This window comes from Lissotriton vulgaris, chromosome 11 (assembly GCF_964263255.1).
Source record: "Lissotriton vulgaris chromosome 11, aLisVul1.2, whole genome shotgun sequence".
NCBI classification, from domain to species: Eukaryota; Metazoa; Chordata; class Amphibia; order Caudata; family Salamandridae; genus Lissotriton; species Lissotriton vulgaris.
The window spans coordinates 274,131,354-274,158,781 of NC_141699.1; the positions used below are offsets into that span (position 1 = coordinate 274,131,354).

General features: G+C 44.7%; 1 protein-coding gene across 1 annotated transcript in view; it reads left to right on the forward strand.

Annotated features, from left to right (window-relative positions):
* Positions 1 to 27,428, forward strand: part of NIPSNAP1 (nipsnap homolog 1) — a 246,631-nt gene that overhangs the window by 159,504 nt on the left and 59,699 nt on the right. The window contains exon 8 of the mRNA XM_086943230.1: positions 3,694 to 3,788. Within this exon, the coding sequence (XP_086799356.1) occupies positions 3,694 to 3,788 (95 nt within the window). The remainder of the gene's footprint in view (positions 1 to 3,693; positions 3,789 to 27,428) is intronic.

The following is a 27,428-nucleotide window of genomic DNA, read 5'->3' on the forward strand; positions in this document are numbered from 1 at the left end:
ATTTCTCAAAATGGTTTCCAACGTAACATGTCATGCATGCACCCGCATACTTCTGTTGAAGCCCAGAGATATTCTCTCTAGGCCCGAGCTCTCCACTACGTTTGCTCGAGTGTGAACCTGCAGCTTCCTGAACACGCTCAGTTCCTTGGAAGCTTTAGCATGAACAGGTGCCTCTCTACAAAGCTGCTCAACATTACACGCACCAGCCAACAGCCCATGCACATCAACAGTAAGAATTCAAAGATCACGCAACTGGCCTACAAATCAGTGAATCTATAAAGTTAAAATATAAATTATTGAAGCACCATAACTTAATACTGTTCCTTTTATTTTGATATTTACAAGGCTGACATTCTAATACCTAAAAAGTAACCCCTGTCCCTATGAACAGTAAGTATAAAGAAAACGTTTAAAGATGATACCCTAAATTTACCTAGTAACTCAAACCAAAACAGTTCACACTCTATATATAATCAACCCAAGCATATAACTCTTGTCTGCAGTGAGCAGCTGTAAAAAAGAAGGAAGATAGCGGAGTTGCCGGGCTTTTATGTTCTTGCTATGAAATCAATTTTGTGTCCATAACAAAGAAAACCGTGCTTGCTGGCCACAATAGACCAGCAACAAGCGTCTCCTCAGAGGGAATGGTGTCATCTAAACGTTTGAAGATTCTTTTTTTGAAAGCCACACCAGCCACATCAGTCAGACGAGTATCATCTGGTCAATAAGGCTCCATGCATTTTGCTAGTTCCCAAGGTCAGACTGCATACGGTTGGAAGATTAGTGGTGTCAACTATGAAAAACTCTATTTAGTCGCATGAGTGGTGGTACAAGAAAGTGAACATGCAGCAGGGAGTTTGGTTCCAAAATCCTCCCACTGTAGTCTCATATGTTACAGATGCCGTGATGGAAGGCTGGAAAATTTACATGGGAAATATATCAGCCCAGTTCAGACTGTCTCCAAAAAAGAAAAGGCATCCTATCAACATACTCCAGTTGAGGGCAGATCATATTGCTTTGAAGTCTTTCCTTCCATCCATCTCTTCAACAATGGTACTACTTCACATTGACAATACAATAACCATGCATTACACCAAAGAGCAAGGGACCTTTCAAAGAAGTTCAGTTGATCTGTCACTGGACCCTGGCGACAGACGTTTCTCTGGCTGTAATTCACATCCTTACAGCGGAAGAGCTCAGTAGAAGTCTTCGAGAGCAACATGCTGCCTAGCATCATCTACGAATGGGTCAGTTTGCAAATCAATCTGCTACAGGCAAAAACACACAACGCTATTGTGGTAGGCTGACAGACAAACAAGACACAAACTTATGAAGTACACTCCAGTCAACTTCGGAACTCTCCCGTCAGCTCCAACCTCACCTGTTAAGCGTGTCATGCTCTACATGAGTTTTCCTGTCCCGGGCGGCTCCTCTGTTCTGGCACAATCCCATGGTCTCCGCTCCTGTGGTCACAATGACATTGCTCCTCTCCTGCCGGTCAGCGTCCTCCAGATCGTGCATTTCCTTGTTTCCTGTCTTCGCTTTGTGGCTGCTTCTGGCGGTGGCATCATCATGCAGGGCTCTTCTCCGGCGTGTACAGCTAGAACTGCCACCTTTGTTCTCTCAGGGTGATCTGTGGCGGCCATTTTGAGCATGCAGCTGTCTTCTGCGAAGCCCCTGCCACAGCCATGCCTTCACATTCAGTTTTCCAGATCCAGGGACCTTTCCCTTTTCATAGCTTGGTCAAGGACATTCACTTTTCCTCCAATCCCCTTGCTCCATAAAGGCATCAGTAGAATTTTGGCGTGTAAGACAAATAAGATCCTCATAGCTCTGGATCGACTGAGACACTGGTGGTATCCTGATCTGCTTCACAGGTAGTTTAAACTTCACAAGACTGCCACTCACACCAAAACTGCTTCCCAGGATGTATGGCAGGGTTTTTCACACAAGACTCAACTCAGAACTTGACTGCCTGGCTCCTGAGTACCTACAGATGATTGCATGAAAATTCTGAAAGAAGCAAAAAGTCCCTCCACTCGCTCTTCATATGCTTTAAAGTAGAAGTGAAACAGTAGGACCAAAATCATGCAAGAAATTAAAATGTTACCCTTATTCATTACAAAGCAATATGTGCACTTGGCTACTGTCACTGCTTTTAGGACGAGTCTCAGTCATCCTTTTTTTACCGTACTCTTGATTAAGGATTTCTTTGAGAGATTGAGGAAAGTTTTCCCTCTATCCGGAGATCTTGCGAACTTGAGATCTTGCGAACTTGACAATGCTCTTTTGAAGCTAGGAGAACCCATTCCTAAGAGGTATGTAGGAAAATGTATTTCTTATGGCTAGAACATTAGCCATGTGGATGTGTGGTTTTCAAGCTCTGTTTGGAGTAACCTTATCTGATATTCCACAGTAACCAGGTTTCATTAAGAATTAATCCTTCGCTCCTGCCCAATGATATTTCAGATGTTCATATAAATGAAATAATCTTCCTTCCAACGTTCTCAAATGATTTATGCTTAGAGAGATAATTCCATTACCTAGATGTGAAAAGTGTTCTAAAATATTACTTGGATTATACCAAAACCATTAATTAATCTACAAATCACGGTTGATTTTTCTATGGTGCGATCTGCACTATGTTGGCTACTACATTACATTACATTACTATTTGTAAAGTGGCAACCTGTAAATCGGTTTCACACTTGAACTAAACTGCTGCTGCTTACATTGCAACTACAGAACAGATACTCTGGTAGTTGGGCATCATTGTGCAACTTTTTTGACCAGTAATGTACATACATACATACGTGTTCACCATTGTCCTTCAACACTCCTCAGGGGTCTAGGTTGCTACTCTGTTCTATTGTTGATGGAGATCAGAAATAATCCTGTGACAAAGAAGGACACATTACTTACCTTAGTTGTCTGCCATGGATGTTCTCTCTGAATCCATAAACAACCTGCCCACCACCCTGATTTTCTAGGCCCTTGGTGATAAGGTGCAAAGTGTAAGTGATTGTGTTACTATCTCTTTCATACAAATTGTCTCACTTACTCTGCTCTACATGATGGGAAGGCTGGCAGACCTTGCGGTTCCTTAAAGTAGTTATTTAGCACGGTTCGTGCTTATTAGAGGCTAGGATTTACATTTATTTTAGGGTTTTAAAAAGGGTCTTGCATAGTGGTGTTTTGAGCCAGCAGTACTGTATTGTCAATTTGGCTAATTGGATTTACTTTTTTTATCCATAAAAAGAAAGAACCCTATACAAAATATTGCTTCCTACATGCAGGTTTCCTTTGCAGAAATATTGTTTTGAGGATCCTGCAGGTGTGTTGAAATGTTCTGAATCCATGGATTCAGAGAGAATACCCATGAAAAACAACTAGGATTACAGGTAAGTAATCCTCCTGTCTTCATTGACATTTGCTGTGCCCTGCAAAGTGTCTGTGCTTCTTTTGTTGTTTCCCCCTGTACATTTCTATCTATGGTTTTTCTTTCACGCACCTACATGATATAGTTTCTTGTCCACACTTGTCCTTGTCAAAGGCTACCTTTTGTGACCCACCCAACACATTGTATGGTCCGTGCATGGTGCATGTCCTCCTTCGATGTAGATGCAAGAACTATCTTCCTCGGTGTTTTTCCATTGATTGTATTGCAATTAGTTTTCCTTACTCTATCCCCAGGGCACGAGCCATTCAACACAGACAAGAAAACGATGAGGCTGTGGGTGGATTTTTTTCCCAGATTGGAGAGCTTTATGTTGTGCATCATCTGTGGGGTAAGATCATTCATGTGCCTACCAAGATGAGTTTGCTATGGAGTTGAAACTGTGAGTGATCTGTGGCGTAGCCCTGGAAGATTTGTGACCTGCTATCCAGTACATGGATCTGTGGGGTTGTATGCTAGCCCCTACTTTCTAAAAGAAGCGCCTGTAATAGAGTTATCAACTCTGTTTTTATGCACACTGACAAAGTCACCATCATGTGCTTGATTCTAAGCATAACCATCAAGGCTATCACATTGGCGAACACTCAGACTTGCTATGTATGCCAGGCAGTGACCTGTTCTGAACCCAGCAGACACATCTCACTCATTACCACACACAAGCTACCAGCAGAAAAAGAAATCCATCATATATCACTGAAACATGGCACAGAAGTAGCATAACTAGGCTCGGAGTGTCTACACTGAGTGTGGCTTAAAACACAAACCTTTGACATCTGTGGCCTATTCCTTTGTCTTTTTCTAAGAGCTGTCTTGAAAAGGGTGCTACTTAGGAAGACTTGCATGTCTCTTCTGATAGGTACCTCTAACCACACAATTCTCACCTTTTGAATATTCCCTAAGTGTCGGACTGGTACCAGAAATTTTCAATCAGTACTTCACACGGCACTGCGCTAACGTTGTTCTGCTCTTGACGTGGAGCGAACTGCATATAAGCCACCAAAGTGCACTGATGTCGCTTCCTTTCTATCTGCACCACTAGGAAAGGGTCCAGAGCTTCCCCTTGTCTCTTCACAAGACTCATTTCTCAACATTAAAATACCAGTTTGCAAGAGACCGTGTCCTCTCCTAACACCACAATGCTCAAACCTTGTAGGCACTGTCACAAGCAAATGTCTCTGGCAGTTAGGGTCAGATCACAACTCCAAGGCGGGGATAACTGCGCCTTGATGGATCCAAAGGCTATAATGGACTATGTGGTGAAGCTGTATGGTGCCAAATACCGAAAGACTCCATATCTTGATTGTTCAGAGGTAAAGTAGTGTTCCTGTGGCAGATCTTCGCCAAGGTCTCAGTCATCTGGTAAGTCCAAAAAAAAGCACAAGAAGTGTAAGCGTGACGTGGTCCCTTCCAGCCATTTTAAAATTTCTGAGAATTTCTGAGGGCATAAACGTTCCTCTTTGACTCGCTCCTGAACTCTATCTCCTTCGGAGGGCATTCTGATTCGCATTCTGGGCAAACTGGGTTTCTGGCCTTTTCTGTGACCATCGAAGCAGAGCCACGAGTTCCTTGAAGCTATTCTGGATCGCTTTTGCACGCTGCTGGCTCCATCTGGTGTGTTGTCTGGGTCCCAAAGAACCACAAGGACCTCTACCTGGAACATCACAGAAGGCTCCTTCCTTGGCACCAGCTAGAACCTCTGGACCTGGTTCAGACCCCTCATCAACTTTGGTGCCGGTGTCTGTCTTAGTGCCACAACCCTGCAACATCGACACAGATGCTGACGCCAGACCACAAAGCACAACCCACAGTGCTCTCTAACTCTGCTTTGGCTTCGATTGAGGCTGCAGTCTGCTCTCCATATGCCTCAGCCTTTTGGCAACCAAATTGATTGACACTTTGTCTCACCTGAAGGAAGGCCCCAGCTCAGTCAGTCTTTTTGGCTTGGATTCTGATAATGATTGATATTAACCATGCTCTGAAGACAACTGTTATAATAAGCTACAAGATGACAGTGGATTGAATACTCCTCCAGAACCTGAACATGTCTTTCCACCTGGGCCAGATCTTCGCATGAGTGATGTAAAGCACGGCTAGGTTCTTCACCTCCAGTTGCCTACTCTGTAGATGAAAACAAATGTTGTCACAGAAATCCTCCAACCCGATCCGACCAATAATGAGCTACTATGGCCTATTAATGAGGCCCTCACAGACACGCTTCTTAGGACATAGGTAAAGCTGTATCCCAGACTGCCTGTAAATAGGCAGATAGTGAGGTGCCACTGACCTGCTCCTGGTGGTTGGCTTTCCTAACACAGCATCCAGCCCAAGGAAGTCTAGTGATGCAAACATCCACAAGCAGGGTCAACCCAAATGCCTTTCCTAGCTCCCCACTGGATAGATGGTGAAAGTGCCTCGAAACCTTTGAAAAACTCATGTCTTCCAACTGTCAGCGCCAGCTGCCTATAGGGCAATACACTCATACCCTTTGGGACTCAGTTGTTCAGGTACTGCCTTCGGTACCAGCGGACTTGCCCCCACTCTTACACAAGCCATTCAGGATGGCTGCTAGGTTTTAAAATTCACACTTCTATGTGGTTTAGGTACCACAGATCGCCTTCGCTGAGCCATTGATACCCGTCTGAAACTCGGGAGACCTGCCTGAATGAGGCCTACAGGCTTCTCTGGAGGTGTTCAATCTTTCGTTATGGACATGTCCTTTGATGGCTCTATTCATCAGCCTTTGCATACTCTTTGGACTTGTCTGCTTAGTTTCACTAGCAGTTTCTCTGTATCCTTGGCTATGGTAAAAGTTTTCAATGCCACCAGCAACTGTCCTTTACCAGCTCTGCAGACGCTACAGCCATTGTACCCACAGACGTGAACAGCAGGGGAGCGAGTAGACCAATCCCTAGTAACTCCTGAAGCACATACAAAATGTCTATGAGGGGCCTTGCAAGCACACAGCTGTCTTGTTGGAGGCAAGGTCTAGCATTTTGTCCCAGGGTGGCAAGCCATCACTTTGGACAAATGGATCCTGCAGATTGTCCGGCTGGATTATGCCCACCTCATTATTTCCACTCCAGCTATCCTTCCACCACTCTCAGGCCAGCTGAAGGAGGGTCACCTGTCCTTTTACAGCAAGAAGTTCAGGCCGGTCTGACTGAAGAAGCCATAGAGAGGGTTTCAACATCAGAGGAGGGAACTGGTTGTTACCCCTGCTACTTTTTGGTGCTGAAGAAGGACATGGGCCTTTGTCCCATTTTAGGCCTTTGCACTATCAGTGCCTTCCTCAGAATGGACAAATTCAGGATGCTCACCCTAACCAGGTCTTGTCTGCCCTTGACCATAGAGACTGGAAGGTAGGTTTTGATTTGCAGGATGTTTATTTGCACATCCTCACCCTGCCATCCCACAGGCATTATCATCAATTCACAGTGGGCCAAGACGACTTGCTGTTTGCTGTGCACCACTTTGGTCTCATCACTGCTCCTCGAGTTTTGATGAAAGTGATGGCAGTGGTCGCAGCACATATTCAGAGGTCGTGGGTACCATTTTTTCTCCCTACCTCGACTGGCTTTTAAAGGTGGGGATCAACCCAGGCAGTCTTCACCCTGCCCTAGACTATGACCCACACACTGTGGTGATGACAAACTGGCCAGTCGGTTAGACTCTTCCTGGACACTGATTATGTTCTCCCACTGGACCATCAACGGAAGAGTGCTTTTTTGTGGTCATAAAGAATAGAGCTGAGGTATTAGATTTACAGCTTCCATCTATGAAAGTTACGGCCAACGTGTTAACAGAAATTTTGCAACCAAGGCAGGCTTCCCTTGAGACTTTACTGCTATCCAATACAGCCCTGGGTGACACTTAATGAACATCTGGCTAAACCTTGTTCTTATTAACGAGTGAAGAGGTAGGTAGTAAAGTGCCACAGGCTGGCGCTGAGCGACCCAGACTTTTTGACGGAGCGCCCTACACCAGAACGTCTGGTTGTCAGGTTTCCAGCAGTAGGATAAACCCCAATTTATTCCCCTCAAGTCTCCAAAGCAAGAGTCAAAGGGAATTGAAGCCTTTGTGAAACAGACGTTGTCCTGGGCCAACCTAGCGCTCCAGTAAGACAATGACCGCTGCCTGCTGGGGAGATATTCCTACACTTTATGGGACATTGTTGGTGATCTGTTGCTTGCGGTCGTTGAGGAATTTCTACTCCGCTTGGCTCAAACCATCCATGATAGTCGGATGTAGCCAAATACGTCATCTGTTCTAGGCTGGGCACTACCAATTACTAGGGTATAGCAATTGGCATGGTGTTTCGGTGTCATGGATCTCGCCTGTTCGGCAAAAAGGCAGGTTCAGACCTGGAATGCTTCAAAGACAGCCAGGCAATGGTGTGTTCCTTAGAATTCTCTACTCCGGTTACTCCACAGATTTGGCATACCAGCTACTCCAAGACCCACCACCTCTGCAGCTGTCACCCCAGCCCTCTCAATCAGACAACGGTCAAGCTACCAGAAGGAGGGAACTTTAAAGTACCTCCCCCGGTCCCCTGCTCCTCCCCCACATCATTCATCTCCAAGCTCCCTTAGTTTGCCCTTAGTAGCAAATGACCACCATGTGGGAGGCAGGATCAGACATTTCCTCCAAGTATGGCAAAATACAACATTATTTTTTTTTTATTTAAAGAGTTTTGTATAGCGCGAACAAGACCCATGGGTATCAGAGCGCTTTACATAGCATGAGGTAGTGTGAAGACACAAATTATCAGGAAAGGTTAAACAAGGAGATATGACAAAATTACATGTGATCAAATTCAAGATAAAAATACAATAAACACAATATATAACCAGGCTGAGAATAGCTTATTGAATACAAGCTATCTCTGTGGTGAAGTTTCCTGGTTGCAGAAAGGTTATCACTGAGCTTTCCGAAGTGTTCAATATTCTTTAACAATCTAATACCATGATTAGTAAAGTACTATTTTAGTTTAAACAACGTATGGACAGTGACCTGCGGTATATATTGTTTTTAGGATATAAATTCACTTGTCCAGTATCTTGTCCAGTCATATCCAACTTCACCATCCACGGATTATATTCCTCTAGTAAGACCTACTCCGTTGTTGTGATTATTTTCGCTTCTTGTGAGTAAGTGTCCTGGGCTTAATTCTGTCTCTATGTTAAAGAAGATCGATCTTGAGCTATGGGAGGAATTTGCTCATTAAAAATATTTTCGTTTCCCTCTTAAATGTTGCTGTGTTTATTTTTCTGACGTTTGGTGGAAGAGAGTTCCAGATTCTAGGGGCTGCTCTCTTCTTCCGGAAAATGGGTGATCTCAGTACCAGCTCCTTAGCACTCCTAGCAGGTCTATTTCCACCAGATAATACTATTTTCTGGGCAAGATATCTTGGAGTGTTCTAATGAAGTGCTTTTGTGGGTGATACCTGCCATTTTTAGCTGAATTCTGGTAGCCAGTTTAATGCTTTTAGGTGTGGAGAGATATGGTCGAACTTCCTTGACCCAGAGATAAGTCTTGCCGCTGCATTGAAGCAGGCTTTTAGCGGTGTTCTGGAAATTTGTGATAAGCCTGCTAACGTAGTGCACCCATATTCTATCCTCGAAATGACCAATGATTGGATTGCCAGCTTAAGATCTGCTTTTGAGGCTGATGTAGTTCAAGTGAAAATTGGCACTTGTTGCCATTGCCTTGATATGCTCTTTCATATCCAGATTCTCATCAAGTGTTATTCCTTGTGATTTAGCTGAGTCTACTAAGGTAGGGGGTGCAATTAAGTGCTGTGATCATTTTAGCCCATTCCTCAACTTCTGTGTGCTTCTTTGAGGGTGATATTAGAAGGAATTCTGTTTTTGTGTGTTTAATTATAGATGATTGATTGATAACCATTGTAGTGTCATTTCTAAGGCCTCATTCATTAACTTGATGTCTTCCAACGACGAGATCTTTAGGTATAATTGTGTGTCATCCGCGTACATGTGAAAGGAAATTTTGGAGTTTCGAAGAATTTCTGTGAGCGGTTTGATATATATAAGTGATGGAGATAATGTGGATCCTTGGGGTACTCCAATCGTGTTCGTACTTGAAGATGAAAGAGATTGATTGACTAGGAATCTTTGTTTTCTATCCTGAAGGAAGGATTCCAACCATTTCAGCACCGTACCGGATATTCCCATCCTGTTCTGGAGCCTGTTCAGTAATTTTGCATGATTCACTGTGTCGAATGCCGCTGACGGGTCCAGCAGGATGAGTAGACATGATCTAGTTTGATATAAGGCTTGAAGAGCGTCATCGACTATATGTAAAATCGCCATTTCTGTGCTATGTCCAGTTCTGAAGCCTGACTGACATTCATCCAATAAAGAGAAATTGTCTATATGTTGGCTAAGTTGATTCTGCACACATTTCTCTATTAGTTTGGCGAGTATCAGGATGTTGGTTACCGGGCGAATATTATTTGGGTCTGCTGGGTCCGTCGTCGTTTTTTTGATAATGGGGACTACTTGCCCGGTTTTTAGGCATCCTGGGAGTATCCCTTGTGAGAGAGAGGCGTTAATAATTTTTGTCCATAAGGGAATCGCGGCCTGGCTGATTTCTTTAACCCCTCCCATGCTCATGACTAGCTCAGCTCGTCATGAGGCACAGTGGAGCTGTGCTTATAACGAGCTGAGCTCGTCATGAACAATGGTATTCAAAGAATATTAGCACAGGCAGTGGCGTCACTAGGGTTGGTGTCACCCGGTGCGGATAACTCATGGTGTCACCCCCTCACCATTTACCGCATGGACCTCATGTGCCATCAGCGGGTTTGCCTTCTAGTCTGCACCATTTCCACTGTTTACCTAGGGGTACCCTGCGCGAGTTTGAGGACGCTCATCTGAGTGTCCAGCGTTGTCCCCTGTATATTGCAAGCATTTGTGCCTGTATTTGCTGAATATAAACTCACTTGACTGCAGTTTGGTTCTCTCTGCGTCTGGGCGTTATACTTAGTTCACTGGTTACCACCATATTTAATTATTCTCTGGTTCAGGCCTTTCCTGAAGCCACTTTTAATAACCACTAACTCTGTGTTGATACAACCATTGCCAGGCAGTTTTCTGTGTCTCGACCCACTGCCCACTAAGCAAACTAAAATGATCGCCTTATTGTAAATGGTTCCATTTACTCTGTAGAGCCAAGAGGCTTGCATGGTTAATGTGTGGCCTTCTATTGATTACTCTCAGTATTCCTAGTTGCGTGAGTAGAAATAATGAATGGTATTTTTTTTATAAACCAAAGTAGTGCCTGGATAGCAATTTATTAACTGCTGTTTGATGCTTGCTGAGTTTCTAACCCACACCACCCTCTAAAGTAAGCCTCGGACTGCTTAACTTTGCTGCCGTGAGAGTCATGTGCTACAGGGATGTACTTGCAGTCACTTTTGGGTGCAATAGTAGGAATAAGATCTAGGGTGGAAATTAGTAAATAGCTCTGATTCACACAAACTGGGTGCAGTAACTTCTGATTGCCCTGGGACTCCTGAAAAAAGTTACCAAAGCCTCCATCAAAAAAGCATATGGTCCCACTTCTCTCAGCTCATCTCAGAAATAATCACCCCACATAGAGAACTACTTATTTAAAAAAAAATCAGAACCCAGACTGCACCGATTCCAAAGTGACATTCTCCCAAGAATTATGCCACTCTCTGTCAACCCACTATCTTGCAAAATCCAAGGAAAGGGACTCTTATTTTGAGAGAAGCACTAAAGTTGATAAACTAAATCACAGCATCTCATAAAAAATAGGACGACTGTCAAAATTACTAACTTTCAACCTCCTAACACCATAAGACTTCTCCACAAAGCCCATCCTGAATAATATATACTGAACCACCCGACACAAAACACATCCAGAACCGAAATACGTTCATGTGCAAATTGAATAAAAAAAACACCCATCAACAATTTGGTCCCCGGTACCAAAGATTGCCACCAAGCAACCTATGGACTCCATGTTCTTGCTCATAGCAGAATCTAATAATTTTGAAACAAAGATTATACATGCTGAGATGTTTATAAAGAATTTTCACATACATACGTTTCTGCCACATATTCCAAGCGATCATTTCATTATAATATTCTACATGGGCCTTGTTCATAAATTGCATGGTGATGGCACCGTGTTAACTTCAAACCCGTTAATACTGGGTCCGTGCTGTTACACCTCGCCAGTAGCATGGAATTTTGAGTTAATACTCAAATGATGTGCAATAACTATGAGGTCCTAGCTGGATTTACTGAGTGGAACTCCACATGGTATTCCCCTTACCGCTCCCTCCGCTGCTTTTCTCGTTCTCTTCTCATTTTCTCCTCTTTGTCTCCGAACCCTGTCTATTAATTGTTCTCACTTCACCATTTCTCCTCGCTGCCTGCTTCTCACTCGCCTCTGCCCCTCCCCCGTCTCTCTCTCATTCGTTCCCTCTCGCCCCTTCTTTCTCTCCCTCCTGCCCATCCATGTTATTTGTCTCCATGCTCCAGTCTTGCATTTAAGAGTTCACAAATCTCGTTTGATGCTGTATTTCTATAAGAATCGATCCGTGACTCAAGGCATCTCTTCACCCGACACATTCTCAAATATTCCAGATTCGAAATTCTTGCTTTCAAAACGGTTCGAAAACCTGGGCAATCCCTGCTCCAGACATTAAGTTGGAATTCATTATTTGCATGTAAAATAAAAAATAAACGGTTGATCACAATCGCCACCTAACCTTATTTTATCAACACTCCTAAAGTGTTCCCTTGCTGTTTTTGTCAGAAAGCCACCGCCACTGGACAGGGCGCAAAGTGTCAAACCTGAGGCTGTTCGCACGTGGACAGATTGTTTCAATTCTGGTGTTTCGTGCAGCGCCTTGATACGTGCATTCATCCTGTTGTTTCGTTGTATAAGTACCCAACGTAAAGCCGAGCTTCTGTTAACTAGAGGGTAAAATGTGTTTGTGTTTACTAACCCGTTATTGCTGTCTCCGTGCACACAGAGGCCGGCTATGCCAATGTGTTAAGCATCATAACAATTCCCTTTCCATGATTAATGCTCCAATTCACCACCTGCTTTGAGCATATTATCCAGCACAGAGGCACGTTCCTTACCTCAGTCTGCACACGAGGTCCCACGGGCCCCGGCCGGTCTCGGAGGCCCCCGTCTGTGAGCCATGGTGTGAGGGCACAATCGGGTCAAACCCCGAGCCCCGGGAGCTAAACCCTCCTGCGGGGCCAGGTGGGGATCGACCACGCGGTACTCTTGGGTTCAGTGAAGTGGTGGATCACGCAAAAGCATTCTGCCGCTCCTTGCGTGAGTGATGTTTGGAAGTTGAATGTCATTGACGTCCAGACGCTGACGTCATACAGCAGCCTAATAATTAATCTTGGCCTGCGGTCGGGTAATGGGTCGGGTGACACTCCGTCACATGGGGTGACGCCATGAGCCTCTGCTTTAAATAATCGTATTGCTTTGCTACATATCAGGAAGCGAGGGGCAATGGGTGCTTCGCCTCCTGATATGTAGCAAAGCAATACGATTATTTAAAGCAGAGGCTCAGGGTGTCACCCCATGTGACAGTGTCACCCGGTGCGGTCCGCACCACCCGCACCCCCCTAGTGACGCCACTGAGCACAGGAGGGGAAAAGTCACAGCAGCCAAGGTGTTAATGCATTTCGACGGGAGTGGATCACTATAGTGGTTATTAGGTCTGATCTCTCGTAGCGATTTGGCAATGTTGTTCTGGTCTAATAACCTGAAAGAATCCCATTGGGCCTTGTTTTTTGCCCCAATTTCCTTAATTAAGGTGTTGGTAACGTATGTTGTAGGATTTTGGATTTCTATGTTATCCGCTGCATTCTTGAGCTCACTTTCCAACGTGTTGGCTTTGTCTGTAAAAAAGGAAGAGAATACTTCTTTTGTGATTTTTTGCGTTGTTTTGGCTGCCTTGTTGGATTGTTGTTTTAAAATTTCGAATAGTTTACAAGGTCTGTTTTGGGCGGAATCCAATTCCGACCTGATAAATTCCTTTTTAGAGTTGAGGATCTTTTTGTTATACTCTTTCCTGGTTTCTCTCAGAGATTTCATTACGGGAGAAGAATGGTGTTGTCTCCATTTTCTTTCCGCCATTCTCAGTTTTCGTCTTTCTTCATTTAGTGTCTCATTGAACCAAGGGTTTTTAATCTTCTCTGTAACTTTTTTCTGTTTAAGAGGCATTGTGGAGTTAACTATATCCGTTATTGAAGTATAGTAGTGGGCCGTTAGATCATTTACGTCCTGTAAGTTCTTTGGTGGTTGTAGGTCCTTTACACAGCTTTCTACTAAGCGTTCAATGTTCGAATCTTTCATGTCCTTCATCCATTTTTTAATTCTTATCGGTTGTGAGTGTTTGTTCTTTTTCCAAGTGGGAATCGTGAATGTTATGACATGGTGGTCTGACCAGTCGCATGGCTCTATAGTTAGATTTGAAATGTTCTCGTTCTTTGCAATTATCCAGTCCAAAGTAGCTCCTTTCGCGTGAGTTGGCTGAGTACATTCTTGGGAAAAATTGAGCTCCGCTAGGAAATCTTTGAATGCATTTATTTGTTTGTCTTTGTTGTTGTTCCAATGTAGATTAAAGTCCCCTAGGAATATGTTGTTTACGTCTGTGTTCTGATTTGCCGTGATGATCTCCATTAATTGTTCAATGAACGGCATATTATTACCAGGTGGGTGATAAAATGTATGTAGGTTGCAAAATTGGTTGTTGTCCGCTCTTAGATTGAGACCTAGGTATTCACACTCTTTGATCGGATCCAAATGTATTTGTGCGATTTCTATATCCGAGCGATGTATGCAGGCTATGCCACCTCCTTTCTTTTCTCTTCTATCCAGTCTCACAATGTTGTATAGAGGGGGCACTAGTCAGCTCCTTCAGTTTATCGGGATTTCGCGATTCACGAAAAAATCGCGAAATCGGCAGATTACCGCGATGTCCGCGATAATAACCATATTGGCCGCGATATTTACAAAAAAGTGTCTCTACCGGGATACAGCAAAACAAACAATGCCTTTTATTGGCTGTGCGTACTTCACAGGTCATTAAAAGACCTTTCACTTGTTAATGAGGCTTTGTTTTTCACGCCCCCGCCTATTATCCTCGGCTCAGGCAGGTGTCAGGGGCTTGCGGTGGTTTTGGGGTCAGTGTGTGTCATTGCACGAGAAGCCAACCCCCTGGGTCCTCCCATTAGGGCATATTTTTCTTTTATGGCTGGAAGGGGGGGGAGGGCGCATTCTTTTTATCCTTTCCAGGCCGGGCCCCCTGGTTACGACCTATGAAGCGCCTCGTTGTGGGTGTCGTGAGTTGCACGGGGGGACCGTCCGCAGTCTAGACTTGCAGCGGGTCTTCTAAGCCCTGGCACGGCCCTCCCTAGGAACGGGACTCATTTCCGCATCATTTGTACTCTGCACCTGCCCCTCTGATCCCAGGCAGGAGCCATGACTTCAGAGGCAGGAGAGCTTTGGGGGCAGAAACCAGACATGCAGGGGGGGGGGGGGCATCAGGGGTGGGTGAGTGACTGTCACTCAATCCCTGCATTGCATCCGCGCTGGGGCGGCCCTGATGGAGACAGGGATATTCTCCCCGATTCTGGGTACACGGATGGAGGAGGCCTGTTGTCTTGTTTTGTCTTTATTTCACTTCTTAGGAGGGCACAGGTCCTAAAAAACAGAAGTGGGGGGGTCTAACCAAGTTAGGCAGCATAGCGCGTGGCATCACATTAAGTTACTCTATGTAAAGAAACAGGAGCCCCCTGGTGCGAATAGCAATCCTGGGTCAGGGTAGAGCATATATGTAAACAAAAATTCCCAGGCATGCACAAACGTTACTAGCATGTACAGGTGCAGATAAAATTATCTACAAGAACATTACACAACTGCTTTCTCCAATAAACTTGGTTTTAATTTCTTTAAGGTTTTCATAAAAAATCATACGATAAAAATGTGTTACAATGTTCAGAGGAAATGCAAACTTCATTGTAAATATACATAATTTGTCATGTTTAAAATTTCATTAGACACTATAAAAATAGATGGTTTCCTGTCGACGCGTTTCGACACGTGAGTTGTGTCTTCTTCAGGACTGTACCATCGATATTCTGTAAAATGATATCATTTTACAGAATATCGATGGTACAGTCCTGAAGAAGACACAACTCACGTGTCGAAACGCGTCGACAGGAAACCATCTATTTTTATAGTGTCTAATGAAATTTTAAACATGACAAATTATGTATATTTACAATGAAGTTTGTATCACATTGAGTTACATCATTGAGCGCGACATGGCACGTCGCATCACAGGAAGTGGCATCAAGACCCATGACCTCACAGGAATTGACATCACAAAATGTGACACAAAATTTTAGACCTCACACTTCTGTTTAGCCCAACTGGCAGATGAAGAATTGCAATTCCAAGGGATAACAGCCTTAACCTGTGGGCTGCTTCCTCTATTCCATATTGCCTAATCAAAGTGGAATACTCTGCTAAAACAGTTTCCATTGATTTAAGGCTAAAAATGAATGCTTATGAGTAAAATAAAGTGCCGCTAAATTTCCATATTTGTGGCGCTAAATTTCCATATTTGTGCCGCTAAATTTGCGAATCCATGCCGCTATATCCTGGGTGGTCTGACTAGTAGGTCCAGAACTGGAGATGAGGAGTCTGATAGCCGTGTTTCAATGAGGATTGTCACGTCAATTTCTTGGCTAATGATGAGGTCGGCTATGTCTGATGCATGTTTAGCTGCGGACCTGCAGTTGATCAGAAGGCATTTCAACACTATTTCCGTGCAGTTTGTAGTCCAAGTTTGTGGTTCTGAGATTATCTGAACTTCTTGTAAGTTATTAAGGTTGGATATCCTATTGTTCAGTCTAGATGTTCTATTGACATTGATCTGGACTGTTCTGATTTCCTCTCTTCTATTGCATTCCAAATATCTCGTAATCCCGGAGTAAGGATAAGCTTTCTTCTTCCGTTAATTCTATAGGTTTGCTATCGGGTCTATTATGTCTGTTTGATAATGGCATCGCTGTCTCATTCCTTTTTCTTTGGGAGTGGTGTAATATCTCTATGATGTGCTCTATCTTTTTGTGGGTGTTTTCAGTATTTTCATGAATTTTTTCTATCTCTTGCAGAGATCTTAGAATGTCTTGTGACATGTTGACATGGTGGTCGTCCAGTTCGGTCAACAGATTTTCCTTCCATTTTTTTCCTAACCTCCACATATTCCGCCCAAATCTGAGCAGATTTCAATTTAGCACCTCTCCATCTTGCTGCGAGAGATGCAGGCTCTTTTGGCCAAAAGAGCTGTAGGGATAGTTTCTTCCCTAGCAATGGGGACTGGCTGTTCCTTCTGCTATTTCCCTGTGCCAAAGAAATATGCAAGTCTTTGTCCTATTTTATATTTCAGCCCATTCAACACCTTGGACAAATTCAAGATGCTCATGTTGGCCCAGGTTCTGTCTTCTCTGAATTTAGGCAATTGGATAGTGGCTTTGGGCCTGCAGGATGCCTACTTTCATGTACCCATCTTGCAGTCCCACAGATGTTACTTGGGAATGAAGGTAGCCTGGAGCATTTTGCAGTTTTCCCTTTTGGCTGCACCAATGCCCTTTGACATTGGCTGTAGCACACCTTCAGAGGTTAAGGTTTCCAGTTTTCCCCCACATCAACAACTGGCTGTTGAAGGTGTGCTTGCCACAGAGTAGTGAAGAGGGACACTGTAATGTTGTAGAGGGGTTCTTTATTAGTTCAGAACACATAAAGTATGCCGTCAGCTGTCAACACCAGGGTGCGTCTCTGCTATCAACATTCCATAGCGAGCGCCTGCAGTCCTGTGGACTGTACCATTTACTGATAAGAGGGAAGTGGGGAAACGGGGGTTAGGGAAAGCGCAAACATTATAAGATACAACACATCATCCTCCCTTATGGAAACAGCAAACAAGGTGGGAGGTCAGGATGCAGGGGAAATAGTATGCGGCCCTCCCTTGTGGTTAGAGAGGGATGCTGGCCCCTCCCTGTTGAGACTAGGAAACTTACAAGGCGGAACCAGCTATACTAAGGAGCTGTACTGCTGGGAGATATCTCATCAGGAAATGTTTGTGCCACTGTGGGGTGTTCCTCGGTCGGTCACTCCTCCTGCCTAGTCTGGTGTCTCCACTAATGCCTCCACCCTCTGACCTTATCGTGTGTGACCGGGAATCTCCTCCTCCAGCCGGAACAACCCTGTCATGACTCCACAGCCTTCCATCCTCCATAACCACCGTATTCTTGTTTCGTATTTTGATGGTATTGGGGGCATAGAACTTGTCACCTCCTTTACTCAGTCTCTCTGGTTTCTTCACGTACACTCTTTGTCCTTGCTGGAATCCTCTCTCCTTTATTCCCCACTTCTTATCGTACCACTCTTTGTATTTTCGTTGATTGGCTTCAATCCTCCTCTTGATCTCTTGGGGGTTGGCCTCCTCTATTTGTCTTCTCCCCATCCAACTGGGTGTGAGTTTGGTGCCAGCCTTCCTCCCCCTCAGCAACTCGAAAGGCGTGCAACCGGTGGTAGACTTTGGTGTGGTGTGGTGTGGTATGCCCACAACATGTCTCTTACAGCTTCCTCTATGTTCTGTCCTGCTTGATTCGCCAATTGTATGCACTCTTTCAACATTCTGTTTACTCACTCCACCTTGCCGTTGGCTTTGGGGCAATACAGGGGTGTGCGGACATGAACTATGGAACAATCTGTGAGAAACTCCTTCATTTCTTCTGAGGTAAACTGGACGCAATTATCCGTCACCAGTGTAGCCGGCACTCCCTCTCTTGAGAACACCTCTTTCATGAACTCAATGATCGTTCTGGTGTTCACGTTGTGAACAACCTTGCAGGTTATCCAGCTTGAGAAGTAGTCCACCATGACTAGTAGATACCAGTCCTGAGGCCCTTTGCTATGGATTGGACTGGCAATGTCAAAGCCTAACTTGTTCCATGGTGCCTCGGGTACCTCCACCGGTGACAAAGGTGCCCTTCTCGTGGTCTTAGATTTGTCACTTAAACTGCACGCGTAGCAATCGCGCACTTTGTCCTCCATTTCACTGTCCATCGCTGGAAACCAGTAGTCTGTACGAAGCCTAGCTTTACTCAGGCTTCTGCCTAAGTGTCCTTCGTGTGCCAATTCCACTATCTGGTTTCTTAAAGCTTCTGGGGGGACTAGTTTCCCAGATTTCAGTATGAAGTCTCCATCTATCGATAGATCCTCCCTCACATTCCAATATGGTTGGATCTCCGTTTCCACCTCCTTGCACTTCTTTGGCCATCCCATGAGTATATGTCTCTTCACCTTCTTCAGTATTTCATCTTGTTCCATCTGGGTTTCCCATGCATTTTGTTCCACCGCAGCTAATCGCAACTCCAGAATAGAGTCTCCTCTCAACTCTTCCTCCACCTCTCCCTCGGCTGGCGCTCTTGACAGGAAATCTGCAACCCTGTTTTGTTGTCCGGGGATGTAGGATACTTTAAAGTTGTAGGCTTGCAGGCCCACTGCCCATTTAGCTATGCGGGGCGTCATGCTTTCCATGTCCTTTTTTGTGAACAGTGAGACCAAAGGTTTATGGTCGGTTTGTACTTCGAACGGAATCCCCCAGATGAAAAACTTGTAGTGGCAAATTGCCCAATAGACTGCTAGGGCTTCTTTCTCTATGGTGGAGTAATTTTTTTCAGATGAAGTGAGGGTTCTTGATGCAAAAGCCACCACGTTGATTTTGTTTCCCTCTCGTTGCGCCAGTGTGGCCCCAATTCCTCGGTTGCTGGCGTCCGTCGAGATGATGGTTGCACCATTTGGGTCAAATTTCCCTATATACGGGGCCTCAATGATGGCCCTCTTTATGTCCTTCATAGACCTCTCTTGCTCTTTTCCCCAATTGAAGACATTGTCTTTCTTGATCAAGTCTCTTAACGGTTGTGACACCATTGCAAAATCCTTTATGAACTTGGCCATGTATTCCGCAAGCCCTAGGAAAGATAGTATGTCCTCCTTGCTGTTGGGAGTGGGAGCATCTCTCACAGCTCTGACCAAGTCATGCTTTGGTTTTATGCCCTCTTCAGACAAGGTGTGACCCAGGTAGTCCACAGAGCTTACACCTAGCTTGCATTTGGATGGCTTGGTGGTGAACCCTACCTCTTTCAATTTTCCCAACACTTCTTTTGCCGTCTCGTTGTGTTCCTCCTCACAACCTCCATAGATCAGTATATCATCCTGGAAACAAATGGTGTTCCTACAGTCCTTTAATACGTGTTGCATGACCCTTTGGAAGGCCGCGACCGCTGAGGCCAATCCAAATGGCATTCGCAGGAACTTGAAATTGCCAAACGGGGTTGTGAATGCCGTAAGTATCTGGGAATCCGGGTGAAGTTTGATTTGATAATAGGCAGAGGACAGGTCCAACACACTGAAATACCTTGCTCCCCTTATTGTGCTCAACATCTCACTTATCCTGGGAAGAGGGAATCTGTCCACCAGAATGTTCGCATTTAGGTCCCTCAGGTCTACACAGAGTCTTATACTGTTCCCTCCATCTTTTGCCGTGATGACAATCGGGGCCAACCAGGCGGAACTTTCAATCTCCGTGATGACTCCCTGACTGACCAACCTCTGAAGTTCCTGCTGGAGGGGCTCTCTCATGCGTAATGGTATGGATCTAGTCTTGTGCACTACAGGTTCTGCCCCCCCCTTTAGAATGATCTTGTGCATGTAATTCTTAAAAACTCCCAATCTGTCACTGAACACTTCTTTGAACTCCTCCGTGAGATTTCCCGCTATACCTTCTGGGTCAAATAATAACACCTGTTCTTTGTTGTTCGGGTCTAGAGTAATGCCCAACTGCTTCTGATGCTTCCAGCCCAATAGGGTTGAGCCACTAGAGGATACATACACCTTCCCCACCGTGTGTCTATCCTTAAAGGAAATTCTCATTGTCACCATGCCCTCTAGCGGGATTTTCCCTTTGTTGTACCCCTTGGGACTAATGTCAGGTTGCATCAATTTAACAGGATGTTTGCCAAATTTGTCCTCAAACACATTTTTATCAACCAGAGTATATGGGGAACATGAATCAGCGTACATACTAAACTTTACACCATCCAGTAATACATCACATTTGGGATATATGTCCTCATTATCTTCCTCCTCTTCTCCAGCTTGAAAAACATAGGATCTCTCCCCTTCCTCATCTTGGGGGAACTCCTCTATGACATGCACTGCTTTGCCGGGAGCTTTACACACTTTAGAATAGTGTCCCCACCTGTTGCACTTTCTACACTGCACATTTCTAGCAGGACACTTCCAGTTATTGGCCAAATGGTTGGGGCTTCCACATTTAAAACACACCATAGAACTAGACTTACTGCGATTCACCTCTTTGCTTTTGTCCGCTACTTTACAGACAGTTTCTCCCTCTGTGCTAGACTTGTTTTCTGCCCTCTCTTTGTTTGTCCCCTCCTGCGATTTCATTTCTCTAATGCACCTCGCAGTGTGTTCTAGGCCCTTAGCTATGTTTATGGCTTCCTCTAAGTTAGGGTTCTTGGTAAGCAATTCCTCTTGAGTCTTAGTGTCGTTGGTCTCTTATCAAAGAGTCTGTGAGTTGCCCAAATTCACATGTGGCTGACAAACCTCTCAATACTGCTATGTAATTGCTCACTTTCTCCTCCCTCTTCTGCACCCTCTTAAAAAAGGTATGCCTTTCCATCACCACATTTATTTTCTCCTTGAAGTGAGACCCTAATTCTCTCAGTGTGCTTTCATAAACATTGACACCTTCCTCCACTTCCTCTTGGTCATCCTCCACCAACCTCCCTGTTATATCTTCATAGATCTTCCTCCCATGTGTACCCAAATTGTGGAGCAGTATGTGCTGTTTACGTATGTTGGTGTAGTTGCTACCTCCTATGGCAATTAAATACGATTTGAAAATGCCTTCCCACCTTCTCCAGGGAATAACGGGTTCTCCCAACTCATTAAGGAAAGGTGGAGGCTGACTCATACCAGCACCTGCCATTGCCATACAATTACTTTACGTTACAAATATACCTTTTCCCTTCCTAAAGCAGAAGGAAATGCATAAACTGCTGGCAGAAGTTATTTACAACGTTTCTTAAAAAGTGCCTACAGATTGAATCACTCTTGTGCCCACTAGTTATTAAATCACATGTTCCAGGAGAACTCAGCTAAATGGGTAGATAGAAAGTCCCCTTTCTACTTTCACAGGTCGAGGTTCACAATGCAATTAATTCGCTTGCCTCCTCCCCCTGGTGGGACCTTCCTGTTGAGAAACTTTCCCTGAAGCAGTTCCTGTCAGGTTGAGGAAATGATATGTCCCCAGGCGAATGCGTGTGCTTGACTGAAAAAGGCTGTCACTACGCTCGAAAATCCGCTTCGTTTCTCTTTTCGAACGCTTATGCAGGAAGAGAACAAACAGCGATCCTCGTTGATTCCGAGATGACGCCTACTGGTAAGAGCACAGCCGCGCCTCACGTGAGAATTCAGTCAGGGCGCTGTTGCTTCCAAATCAAACGCTCATTTTCCACCTCGCGCTGAGAGGGTTAAGGGCGCCGCGCGTTCACTCCACAGACCAATGATCCTCCAGTCACCCCTTTCGCTACTCTTGGAGTTTCACTAAGCGCTTCACCAGAACGTTATGCGCAGGACACCAAGTTTCCTCACGATGACTGGACGCCCCCTGCTTGGTTCAACACCCGAGAGATTTTCGACGCTCCCTGTGCCCGACCTGACACACGAGCAAGTCTCCCTTCAGGCTGGACACTTAAATCTGGCGGGAGCTCCCCACAAAACATGCTTCCATAAACTTCATTCAGGGTTCACGCTGCTCGAGCCAGCACACAAGCGGGTCCGCTAGTCACATGAATGAATCTCCCTCCTCAGATTCTGTCAGTAACATGCCGGTGCCATCCTCGAGTATGACTCGCACACAATTAAATTGCTCTTACTTTAGCTCCTATACACGAGTCCTTCAGCAGCAGTCACCTGCTCCTTTCACTTCAAAACACCGTGGACTCAGTTTTTCTCTCCGTTGACAAGCAGCAAATTCGTTCCAGGGAAACGGCATACACTGTCCCTGGCACAGTCTCCTCACCTCGTCGCCAAGAATTGTAGTGAAGAGGGACACTGTAATGTTGTAGAGGGGTTCTTTATTAGTTCAGAACACATAAAGTATGCCATCAGCTGTCAATACCAGGGTGCGTCTCTGCTATCAACATTCCATAGCGAGCGCCTGCAGTCCTGTGGACTGTACCATTTACTGATAAGAGGGAAGGGGGGAAACAGGGGTTAGGGAAAGCGCAAACATTATAAGATACAACACACAGTCTTTCGTAGAACGCCTCTAGATGACGACAGCAACCTCCTGACTTATTTGGGATTCACTATCAGTGTGCTAAAGTCACACCTCACTTCATTGCGGAGTGGAGTGGTGTGGCTCACTGGTTAGAGGCGGCAGACCCGTAAGCAGAGGACGGCCCGGACCAGGGTTCGATTCCCGAAGCGGCAGGGTCGTGGACCAGGGTCAGCGGGCTCGATAATTCTCGCCTCGGTGCCTACTCCAGTCAGGGACCACACTCTGCAACTATGGGCATTAGCTTGCCTCATCTTCACAACAGCCCCCCCCAGACCGCCGGGGATGCTTGGTCGCACCTTAGAGATACCCATTAGGGACCATCTCTCAGGGTGAGCCAGGACGGGTTCCCCAGCGGTCGAAGCGCGGAGATACTCCTCCGGGAGTCGATTCTAGTGCTATATAAACCCACAATTAAATTAAATCAATTAAAGTAATTGCTAAGGCTTTCTTTCATCAGGGCCATTCTGGATATGGTACTGTTTTGGGCCTTCCCTCTGTCACAAGTCCAAAACATTGGTCTCTGATCCCTATGGTTCAGCTTCGGATTCAGTGATCCTGCAAAAGACTTCCAGTGGTGGCTGTGTGACCACAATTGGCCAGCAGCAGACCCCTCAACTTGCTCCACCTAGAGGGGACTGTGGTGACTGATGCATCCTTGCTGGTTTTGGGAGAATATCTGGAAGAGGTGGAGATCAGAAGACTCCAGTCTGTGGCACAGACATGTCTGCACATCAGTATGATTGAATTGTGGACCATTTGCCTGGCATTAAAAGCCTTTGTACCATCCTTCAAAGGGATGCTGTTCAGATTCTTGTGGACAACATGTTATGCAATAATCATGGCAGTGTCTTGGATCCTGTGCAAGAGGCACTCTCCCTCTGGAGCGGGAGCTTCAGCGCACTTTCCCTATGGAGCTGGAACTTCAGGGCAGATCTGGTTGTGAACGCAAGGGCGGACAAATTAAGCTAGCGGTACCTGGTGGATCATGAGTGATGGTGGTATAAAGCATCTTTCAGCAACTGGAAGTATCCAGGTCAGATCATTTTGCCACTGTTGATCGTGCAGTTTCTAAACTTTTGGATGCTGGAATTTCCAAGAAGGCTCCCTCTCGGAGACTCATTCCGGATAGAGTGGAGCAAGGGACTACTGTATCCTTTTTCGCCTTGCTCTCCTGACTCAATTTCTGAAGATCAGGAATGATGTAGCCCAAGTCCTCCTAGTGGTTTGAATTGGGCAAGGAGAGTGTGGTACCCTCAAATTCTGTGCATGAGCATTTGTCCTCCGATTAGACTACTGCTTCCGGAGGATCTCCTGTTGCAGCAGCAGGGCAGAGTGCTGCACCCGAAAATGTGCAATCAGTACATTGATGCATGGAGACAGATTCTGTTGTGCTATAATGCAAAACTGGTCCTGCCACACAGTTTCCTTTTTTTGTACACCATGGACCAAAATGCCTCTGGTCCTAAATACACATTAATGTTCTGTTAAACTGGGCATAATAATGGTTTGACCCAAACTCCTGAGCCCTGGTCCAACTATACAGCAACATCTATAGCCGCTATGGCCCTCATAATGTCCCCCGTCATCCAGTTACCAACCCCACTTCCTGGGACACTTTAATACTCACAGCATGACATCCGCTAATACTGCTTTGTCCAACAATGTCCTTGATGTTAACAACACAAACCGGACTCTCACGGACCCCACAACATCTTATTGCACTACATCACCTGTCTACTCCATGCATCTGATAAGACACAATGACACTGGTGCCATTAGATGATCGCTTGGCTCTTAACTACTTATTCATGTCTCAGCCAGCGTCTACGTAGATGGAAGTACGTAGGTGTTACATTGAAGAAGGTACTTTGGGAGGTAAGCAAATCCAATAGTCTTAGGTATTCTTAAGTAGGTTTATTAGTTATAAGTTAGGTAGTAAGAAGGCCCCACCGGGAGCAGCATCCAGCTGCTCAGCCCCACTCACTCAAACTGACCACACATTCAAACCATGCATACACGAACATTCTAATGACATCATACACACAGGCTGAGCAGCAGTGAAGGAGAAGACCAGAATATAACACATCTCCCTCCTTTTAAACAATGAAAACAAAAGAAAGCAAGAGAAAATAAATACAGTAAGCCCAGACGATGACATGGTCAGGATTTCAAATAAGCAGTTAACAAAAATAAATGAATGACTACAAATAAAAATTATGAAATAGCAATATAGCATTATATAGGAATTCTTGCACAAAACATGAAGAGGCATAATATCACATCGCACAAAACCAATCCAAAAACATTGCATAACAATTCAATCTGACAAATTAGACCTCACATAACCACCATCCCCCATCACAAACCAAAACCCTAAATATCACAAATCATGTCAGTTGGCCAGACTGTCACGAAAAGCAATAAAAAGGGAACCAAAACTAAATAATAATTGCGCCCCAAAGAATAACAAAGACAGGACACAGCAGTTCTAAGCTAAGCAGCACACCACACAACACAGTCTACAATAGAACACCACAAGGTAGAACAAACGGCATGGGGTATACCCAAAACACATATCAAAGGGGTACATAACTTCCCAACACACGGGATACATGACTCCACGAAACACACCTAAAATAAAACACACAGCACAAGGTGCATGACTCCTAGTGCATGGGGTACATGAATCCCCAGCGCCTCTCTGTATAACTGAACACCTCTAACTGAATAGAGCACTTACGTGGTTCAACAATATGAATCATGTAAAAAACTGAGCATGAACAGAACTGAGCACTCTGCAGCCCCATATAATTCAACCTGAAATGGATGCAGCGCCTCAAAAAATGAGCACCTATGTGGCTCCGAAAAAGATACTCTAAAAGTACAAACTGGAAAAACTAATCTTCAGAAAATTCACAATAGAATTGAGTCCCTGCACGACTCCTCACAGTAAAAATGTGAACTCCTCTATCGAATAGAGCACTAAGAAAATGTGGTTCATCAAAAACATGCAGCATAAATAAATCTCATCACCTACCAAAAGTAGTTCCAAAACGTATAGCAGTATCACACGCTCCTACTAATAATCACTAGAAATAAATTAAATTGAGCATCCCAACTCAAATTGCGCACTTATATGGCTCAACCAATTAAAGCAAATACAACTAGGAATGAACACCTCAAAACATTTTGAGCCCATATGGGGTTCACTATAATAAAATAAAAATCTAGCACTTCCACGACTCAACACAGGGTACACGACTTCCATAACTACCCCAAACGCACACCAAAATTTAACATGGTACAGATTATGTGACGGCACATCCACAATTTGCAGCAGTTCTATAAATTTTAACACAATATAGTAGGCACAACTATGTGCATAAGCTACGAGTCTGAAGGCAACAGAATAAATTAAAAATAATAAAAGTATACACCGTTGTCACGATAATGCTGTAAGACCTGAGCTTGGCAAAATAATAAATTGAAATAATAAATGTAGTCACCGCTGACTCAATGCGCAGCTCCACTTCTCCAACTCTGTGTAATTACTTCTTCACAAAGCGTCGCTGCAATGCTGATACAGAGAGTGAGTTATGATGCTTTCTCAGGACACTTCATAGTTCCGGGTAGGTGTCAGACAAACGTAATCACGCAGTGCGTCTCTGCTGGTTTACGACTCTCCTGTCATCACTGCGTGATGACTCATCACTCACAGCCTGCTCACGCTACGTTCTGGAATGCGGGGACTATGACTCTGACACAACAAAGCTGAAAGAATTCTTCAGAAAGGATGTCGGCCGGCACTCAGAAGATTAACTGTAGCAACGTCACAGGTAATCACTTTTAAATCCAAACAAGATGGAAATGTGCCGTTGCCTTTTCCGAGGATCACGCATGGGCTCCACCAACAGTTTTAAATAAACAGGCTATTATATAACTCACAAGACTCATTTCCAGTGTAAGATAAAGCACTGCATGAAACCGTTTGAAGCAGAGGCACTTGAGGCACAGTAAAAGTGAAATGAAAATGCGGTCCCAGAGAGTCATACACATTCCGATTAAAATGTCCAGGTCTCTTCTTGTTTGACACCATTGATGCAGTGCAAGCAGGCAGGTTTAAGTCACAATGTTCAAAACATTCAGAATAAATAGTGTGTAGGCAGGCAGGTTTCAAGCCATTCGCGCCACACACGTCTTCTAGGCATGAACTTTAGTGTTTTAAAAATCCAGAAACCGGAAACATGCACAGATGGTCACAGAAAATGCTGAACATTTGCTATCATAGTGAAGAGGTTCAAAGCTACGTGAAAACCAGTAGGTAACATCATCAATCCTTGTCCTTAAATTTGACACAGCATATTTATGCAGATAAAAGCGTCAAAAGCAAGTTGCTCATCCACAATGAAAGCGAATTTATGGATGACAGAAGAAATGTTCAAAACATCCCAAAAATTGGTCGTAGTAGCAGGTTTTAGGCCTCAAAATCCAGCTCACAAAGTA